This window comes from Coloeus monedula (assembly GCF_965178545.1).
Source record: "Coloeus monedula genome assembly, chromosome: 11".
Classification (NCBI taxonomy): domain Eukaryota; kingdom Metazoa; phylum Chordata; class Aves; order Passeriformes; family Corvidae; genus Coloeus; species Coloeus monedula.
This window is the reverse complement of record NC_138791.1, coordinates 11,722,122-11,730,182: the sequence shown is the minus strand read 5'-3', so window position 1 is coordinate 11,730,182 and position 8,061 is coordinate 11,722,122. Positions and strand designations below refer to the sequence as shown.

General features: G+C 69.5%; 2 protein-coding genes across 2 annotated transcripts; one reads left to right on the top strand and one right to left on the bottom strand.

Annotated features, from left to right (window-relative positions):
* Positions 1–911: 911 nt before the first annotated feature.
* On the top strand, positions 912–4,388 carry PRRT3 (proline rich transmembrane protein 3; the record flags this gene model as incomplete). The annotated part of the gene is made up of 3 exons (XM_082288777.1): positions 912–2,004; positions 2,091–2,231; positions 2,650–4,388. 3 exons carry the CDS (start codon positions 912–914, stop codon positions 4,386–4,388), a joined length of 2,973 nt encoding a protein of 990 aa, XP_082144903.1.
* Positions 4,389–4,618: 230 nt separating this feature from the next.
* CRELD1 (cysteine rich with EGF like domains 1) lies at positions 4,619–7,800 on the bottom strand (the record flags this gene model as incomplete). The annotated part of the gene is made up of 10 exons (XM_082288768.1): positions 4,619–5,535; positions 5,646–5,789; positions 5,871–5,966; positions 6,079–6,162; positions 6,251–6,346; positions 6,436–6,612; positions 6,716–6,807; positions 6,881–6,991; positions 7,068–7,150; positions 7,618–7,800. 10 exons carry the CDS (start codon positions 7,798–7,800, stop codon positions 5,315–5,317), a joined length of 1,287 nt encoding a protein of 428 aa, XP_082144894.1. The 3' UTR covers positions 4,619–5,314.
* Between the last annotated feature and the right edge of the window lie 261 nt (positions 7,801–8,061).

Below are 8,061 nucleotides of genomic sequence, written 5' to 3'. Positions count from 1 at the left end.
GCTCGGGGCGGCGCGTGACCGGCTGCCGCCGCCGCCCGCTCCGCCGCAGAGCCCGGCCCGCGCAGCGGCACCGGCACCGGCACCGGCAGGTCAGCGCGGGGGGCTGCGGCTCCCGGGGCAACAGCACTGGGGCCGCCAGTGCTGCGGCGGGCGGCGGGAGGGGGCTGGCGGCACCGCGGCCCGCGCACCGAGCGGCGGAGCCGGCCCGGCGCGCTGCGGGCGGGGTCGACGTGATGCGGCGGCCGCACCGTTCCCGCTCTGGTCCCGCACTGGCCGCGGCCCGACTCCGCAACGCAGCCCCGCCGGTAACCCGCACCGAACCGCGGGGCCGCCGCCGCAGCACCCTGGCGGTCCCGGCCCCGTTCCCGGCCCGGCGGGTCTGAGCCGTGCGTGCGGCGGCAGCGCGGGGCACCGGGCCGGGCATCCCGCCGGGATGCGGCCGGGACGCACCAAGGTGAACGGTGGGCGGCGGAGAGGGGCCGCCGGCGGCGGGGACATCGGGAGAGGACACTGGGGATGGAGAACCGGGAAGGGGACACCGGGAGGGACACCAGGATTGAGCACCGGGGAGGGGACACTGGGGATCGAGCACTAGGAAAGGGACACCGTGAATGCTGGGGGTCGGGACCATTAAAGCACCAAGGACCACCCACACCGGAGACACCGGGATGGGGAGCACCAGGGAGCACTGAGAAGGGAAGACTGGGAATGGGGCCACGGGGATGGGGACAGCTGGGAACAGAGCCCAGGACTGCCCGGGAAGGGACAGCCAAGCCACTGTCTCTGTCACTGGGCAGTGGGTGGCCAAGGGCACAGCAGCCTCACGGCCAGTTGCGCGAGTTGCCTGGGCAGCTGCCGTGGATCCTGGCTCACCAGACCCCCATCCCCACAGGGCCAACTCCGTACTCACCATGGCTGCTGCACAGCTCGTCACCTGGGGGATGCTCCTGGCCACCGGGGTCCCTGCCAAGGCCCAGGGGGTGCTGCCAGCAGGGCTGTCCTTAGGTGGGGACCCCTTGCACAGCCTTGCCTGGGGACAGCAGTGGCCAGGCCCATCCCCCACCTGGGAGGCATCGGGGGAGCCGAGCGGTGCCGGGGCCCCAAGCAGTGAGCGCTGGGGGATCAACAACCCCGTGCACTGGTCCCCACCGCTGCAGGTGGGGGATGGCACCAGGGCACCCCTGGAGATGGAAACCACTATGACAGGCGCTGATACCAAGGTCTGGAGGGATGGCAGCACAGTCCCGGCTGTGACAGAGGAGCCGCTTGTTGCCTGGCAAGGACAGGAGACTGCAGGCCAGGACAGCTCCCTGCCCCACGGCTCTGCACTGGGGACACCGGGCCCTGAGGTGCCCACGGACAGAGGGGCAGACTCTCCAGGGCCACCCTGGGCAGGGCAGGACCTGTCCCTGTCCAGGCAGAGTGTCTCCAAGACAGTCGGCACCCCCAGCCCTCAGTCCACCATTGCCCTGAACCCCATGCTGGTGGCGGGAATGAGAACAGCAGATGCTCACACAGAGGGATACACAGCGGCAGAGGGACACACAGGGGCCCCGGGCCTCTCTCAGGATGAGCAACTCACTTCAGCCAGCAGCCAGTCGGTCCCACTGGGCACAGCCGCTGTCTCTGATCCCACAGGCACGGGGCCAGCATCGGGTCCCCATGCCAGCCCTGGCTCTGCGCAGCCGGTGGGCAGCTGGGGGGACACGGGAGGGCCCCCCAGCCCCTCCCCGGCTCTGCCCAGCTCTGCCCCACGGCTGCGCCACACAGCCCCGTCCTGGCAGCTGGCTGAGCCCTGGACTCGAGTGCTCCCGTCCCATCAACGCAGCACCCGGAGGGCCCCACTCAGCCACGCCACCACCAGCCCTGGGGATGCAGCCCCTCTCATGGACCCTGGGACGACGGGGCAGCGGGGACCCCAGCCCGCCCCAGAGTCTGTCCTCAGCACCGGCCCTGCGCCACCCCCCGCCTCCAGCACGGCCACCCCCGGCACCCCGAGCAGAGGTAGGAGCCAGAGCAGTGCGGGGGGACCCCTTGGCGGGGACCAAGCCCCCGCAAGTGTCAGCGCCCTGCTCTGCTCTCTCTAGCAGGGCTGCTGCCCGAGGAGGACGTCGGCTCCCCACAGCAGGTTCGGGGCGCCGTGGGCCCTGTGAGCGTCCCAAATGCCACCAAGACGACCCCACAGCCAACGGCACATCCCACCACGGGGACGCTCGAGACAAGGCACCCAGGTGATACAGGGCTGCGTCCAAGTGCATCCGTTCTGCAGATGCTGTGGAAGCCTATCCCTGGGGCGTCGGGGCTGGTGGGGGGGATGGCAGCTATCTTGGGCTGCCCAGCCGGGACACAGTGACACCTTCAATCAGGATTGCACCTGACAACGGCCTTAATCTACTCCTGCCCGCAGGGATTAGCGCTAAATGCTCGGTGGGTGGGGGCTTCCCCAAGGGGGTGGGGGACGTGACCGGGGATGTGCAGTGCACTGCGCGTCCTGACAGAGAACCCCGGGAGGCACCGGTGGGCATAGCCCCTGCCAGCACAGGGCATCCCCCGCTGTAGTGTTGGGGTGCCACAGCTGATGCATCCCAGTGTGGGGTACAGGTGTGGGCCCCCACTCCCCCCGACCGTTCCCGTCCTTCCTACCTGCAGACACGCCAGGGACGCAGACCCCAGCCTCCAGCACTGCGACCCCCTCGGCCACCTGGCGACGGGCAGGGATGACGCCTCAGCCAGCCCCCCGAGATCCATCAACGCCGCAGCCACAGCCCAGCCGTGCCCCCCCGCCGCCGGGGGCCAACGCGACCGGGCTGCGCTGGGCCGAGCTGCAGCACCAGCTGGGCTTCTCCTGGGAGGCCCATGTCTATGGAGTGGCTGCCGTCTTCCTGCTGCTGGCACTGGGCTGCCTGGCGGGGTTGGCGGGGACAGCCATCCTGCGGCCCCCACACCTGCGCCACGTTGTGGGGGCTCACGGACTGCTGCTGGCCGCCTGTCTGCTGCGGGCCACCTTCCTGCTGCTGGATCCCTATGGGGCACTGGGCCGCCTGCCCGCCCCGGCCCTGCTGATGCTCAGCACAGCCCCTTTCCCCCTGCTGCTCGCCGCCTATGCCCTCCTGCTCCAGCGGCTGCAGCGCCTGGCCCAGCTTCAGCTGCTGCCAGCCCGGCTGCAGGGGCTGCCAGCGCTGGGGGCTGTTGCTGCCCTGCAGACTACGGTGATGGGGGCCGCCGACCTGCTGCCGCCGCGCCTGGGCCTCACCGCCGCGCTGGGGCTGCAGGCGCTGGGCTGCGTGGCGGGGGCTCTGCTGCTGCTGGGGGGGCTCTGGGGGTGCTGGCGGGTGCTGCGGGCGCCCTGCGAGGGGCCGGGGCCGCAGCCGGGGGCGCGGGCGCTTCTGGCGGCAGCGGTGGCGGGGCTGCCGGTCTGCGGGCTGCACCTCTACAGCGCTGTGTGGCTGCGAGGGGTCCTGGGCCCCCCCGGGCGCTTCTCCCGGCCCAGCTGGGCGGCACAGCTCTGGCTGCGGATCGGCGAGCTGGGCACGGCCCTGGCGCTGCTGGCGGCCGCCGCCGAGCCTGTGTGCGGCCGGTGCCGCCGCCGGAGCCCCGCCGGCCACTCCTGCTGGGCCAAGGCACTGCGGTACTTCTTCGCCGGCCGCAAAGCTGAAGCGCCCGAATACCCCAACAACTGCTACGACTGGGCCGGTGGCAGCACCGGTGGCACCGGTGTGGAGCGGACACCTGCCAATGACATCTCCAAGAGCCTCATCCGCAACCCGGCGGAGCAGCTGCCCCTGCGGGCTCTGAAGGACAGCAACGAGGCCTGGGCAGCTGGCACCGGGATGCCGGGGCTCAGCCCCAAGTGCCCCAACATGTTGGCCGCCCGCTCCTGCGCCGCCTTTGAGCAGGGCTCATCCCCCTCGCTGGGGGAGCTGATCTTCCGCCCGCCGTCCCCCATCGACCTGCGCCGCAGCATCGATCAGGCGCTCTGCCGCCGCCACCTCCTGCACGACGGCCTCTTCGGCCGGCCCCGCCGCGGCTCCGGCTCCTCACTGCACGGCTCCCCCGTCCCTGACAAGACCCCCCGCTTGGGGCGCATGGTGCGGTGCAGCTCGCTCACGGAGCTGCACGGCCCCTGCCAGCCCCCCGGCACCGTCACTGTCACCGTCACCGCCTCAGCCAGCTCGCTGGAGAGCAGCTCACTGAAGATCAGCTGGAACCCCTGGCGCCATGGGCTGTCCTCGCCCGACAGCCTGCCCCTGGACGAGGCGCCCAGCCGGGCCCCGCTCCTGGTGCCCGCTGGAGCCCCCGGCTGGGAGCGCGAGGCTCCCCGCGCCTTCCCAGCCCTTGGCAAGGCGGTGGACTCCCGCAGCCTCTCCAGCGACACCATTGAGCTCTGAGCCCACGACAGGCAGAGACTGGGGGCGCAGGAGGACAATGAGCCCAGTGTGAGGGTGCGGGGGGTCTGATCCTGTGCCCCTGTAGGGCCGGGCAGGGGCCGGTTCCATTTGTGCCAAACGAGAGAAATAAAGAGTTTATGCTGGGAGGAGACGGTCCTGTTGGCATGTGAAAGCGGTGGTGGGCAGCAGCACCCCCAATCCCTGCCAGTTCCCACCCTGAGTAGCCAAGCTGGGTGTGCAGAACTTTATTTCCTGAGATATGGACACACAGACAGATGGGCACACCCCGACGAACAAACCACGGACAAATGCAACAGCCACACTCATGCATCCAGCAGGGCCCCCTCACCAGCACAGCACCCTGCCAGTGGCAAGGGGCCCCTGGCCCCCCAGCCTGGGAGGGGAGATGGGCTCTGCCCAGGGAGGTGGGGAAGAGGGGTGGGATGGGGGGGGCAGCTCTCCCAGCCCCACAGCTCAGGGCATGGGGGGACCCAGCCCCCCACTCCCCCACAGGGAATGGCCTCATGGGAGGGGAGTCCTATAGGGCCAGAAGCCCCAGGCTGGGTGCAGATAGCAGGATCACCCCCTCACCTGCCCCACCACCCCCTCACCTGTCACGATGCCAGGCCTCTCCTCCAGAGCACGAGGAGCTGGGGGCAGCATGCTGTGCCCCCCACATGATGCTGCACTGCCTGGCATCACCTCTCCAGCCAGAGGGGGCTGTGTGGGAGCCCCCAGGATCAGGTACTCCTGGTTCATTCTGCAGGGACAGGGAAAACGAGACCCTATGCTAAGGGGGGGCTGGGGGACGCATGCAAGGCACAGCATCGTGTGCAGGATGCGGCCTTGGCAGCCAGCCCTGCTTGGGGGAGGCCCTGCACCCCAAGCTGAGCCTGCCCCTCCGCTTGTGCCCAGCAGCTCCAGAGCTATCTGCCCTTCATGAAGCCATCGAGGACACGGTCACTGCGGTCAGAGAGCCAGTAGCCAGCCATAGCAGCCACAGCGCCAATGAAGATGGCGGTGAAGACCATGTCACCCTTGGCAGCCAGCGTGGCGAGGGCACAGATCATCACACCAAAGAACATCTGCTGCAGCACCACCACCTCATCATCAGTCACGTCATCAAAGAAGCCCTTTTCTGGGGCATCTGCATGGACAACACTCGTGGGAGGGCACAGCTGAGCAGCAAGAGCCCCCCACTGTGTCCCACACCCCCTGCTGAATGCCCATGTTCCCCTACATTGCATTAGGCCATACCAGGGGGCTTGTCCTCAACGCACTGCCCATCTCGGCGGATGTGGCCTCGGGCACAGACACAGCGGTAGCTGCCCTCTGTGTTCTCACACACTTCTTGCACCCCTGTGCACACCGGCTCCTCGGCACTGGCACACTCATCCACGTCTGGGGGGAAGAAGAGCTCAGCCAGAGCTTGGGCAGTGAGGAGGGGACAGTATGGCCCCCCAGTCCACGGGAGGCACTCACCCAGGCACTTGGCTCCGTCCCGCCAGTAGCCCTTGTTGCATTTCTTGCAGCGAGCCGGCCCAGCACCCATGCAGCCGATGCAAGCCGTGGAGCAGTCTGCCTCAGGGAAAGGAGCCAGGGTTGCTGCTGGAGGTCCTTCCCAGCCCAGCCATGGTTGGCCCAAGCAGGGAAGAGCCACCTGCACGAAAACCCCCCACCTCCCTCTGACCTCGGCACTCGTAGGAGCCCTCTGTGTTGACGCAGTACTGGTTGGCTCGGCAATGCGCCATCTCTGTGCCACACTCATCTATGTCTGCAGGAGAGATGGGGATGGCCCCACTGAGCCTTGGCTCTGGGGACGCAGCCCTCACAGCCCCGAGCTCACCCCGGCCTTCACTCACCAATGCAGCGGTGCTCGTGCAGCACCCAGCCCCTCTTGCAGCGAAGGCAGCTGGAGTCCTCAGGCCCCGTGCAGCGCCCGCATGCCTGGTAGCACTCTGCGGGAAGGAAGGGCAGGTGTGGACACAGCCAGGGGGGAGCTGTCTGTACCCAGGGCCTGGGCAGCACCGGGAGAACCCTCACCTACCAGCACACACGAGGTGGCTCTTGTTCCGCGAGGCCTCGTAGTAGCCGTCACCACACTCGGCACAGAAGGGGCCACCGTAGCCCGGGCTGCAGACGCAGAGGCCGGTGCCGTGGCGTGTGCCGTCACCATCGCATCGCCCGTTGCCACTGCAGGGCTGCCGGGGCCCACCGGCACAGGCTGCACAAGGAGAGACCAGCCGGCTGGCAGCCGGGGCGGGGGGCAGCAGCCAGGGAAGCCCCTCCAGCCCTGCCAGCACCCTGCTCATCCCACAGTTACTCACACCGGCAGTCCGGGCCATAGGTGCCGGGCGGGCAGCAAAGCATCAGCCTGTCCACACACAGCCATTGGAAAAAGTCAGGGTGCTGCTGCCGCCTGGGGAAGGGGAGATACAGCACTCAGTCCTCTGTCATCCCCTGTGCCCCCATGGCCCTGTTCCAAGACTCACTCATGGAACCACCACTGCTCCACATGCTCCTCACTCCGCTCCAGCAGTTGGTGGCAGGCGAAGTCTGAGGGGGCACAGACACCCTCCAGCACCTCCAGCAGACGGGTCTCACTGCAGGAGCACGAGCCAGTGTGGGACATCTTCTAGGGCAGCTGGGCTCCCCCAGCCCCTCGCTGGGGTCACTTACCTGTGCTGGTACTTGGACAGCTTCTCCTCCTCCCAGGCTGTGTTACCCCCACCAAAGCCCTCATGCTCTGTCCTCTCCAGGCCCTGGGTGCATGGTGGAGTGGCAGTGCAGGCATGGGACCCCCCCAACAACACCTCTACCCGTAGGCTCCCACCAGACACGTCACTTCCAGGGACCTGCCACCCTCTCCCCTCCCCAGAGCCCAGTCACTGTGTCCCTGGAAATACTGTAGGAGTGCCTCCACTTCACCACTGTCCCCCCCAAGCCACCCCTCTACCGGGCCCTGTCACCACCCTTACCCACCCGGCCTGTGATGCTTCTGGGCCCCCCACCCACATCACCCCACCCAGGACCCCCTTAGGCCCTGCTCACTGTCACCTCCAGGCCGTGTCCCCCTTGTCTCCCACCCGTGGGTCCCCCCGGTCACTGTCCCCTCGCCCCCAGCTCCCCCCCAGCAGCGCCTGTGTCACCCCACCCCCCTCGGTGCCATTCTCCCCCGTGTGCCCCCTCGCCGTGGCCCCCATCATTCCTGTGCCCCCCCGCCCCGCACCCTGCTGAAGCTGTCGGCGAGGCCGCGGCAGGCTCGGCACGGCTCGGCCCCGTCGCGGTGGGGTTCGGGGTCGGCGTGAACCGCCAGCAGGACTCCCCCGAGGAGGGCGGCCCCCAGGAAGGCCCCCCCCAGCCCGGGCCCCCCGCGCCGGGGCGCCCGCGGCAGCAGCGCCAGCGGCCCCATCGTCCGCCCGCCCCGCCCGCACCACGTGGGCCGCGCCCGCTGACTCAGCGCCCGCCGCCCCCGCCAATGGCCGCGCGCGGCCGCCGCCGGCCCTCCTCTCTCAGCCAATCCGCGCCGCCCGCTGGGCCCGCCCACCCGCGCCTTAAAGGGGCCGCGGCCAAGGGCCCCCGGCGGCGGTAGCGCGGATGGGCCGCGGCCGGTGACTCCGTACGGAGGGGGGCCGGCTTCCGGGAGCACACCGGCCCAGTGCCCGCCTGGCCT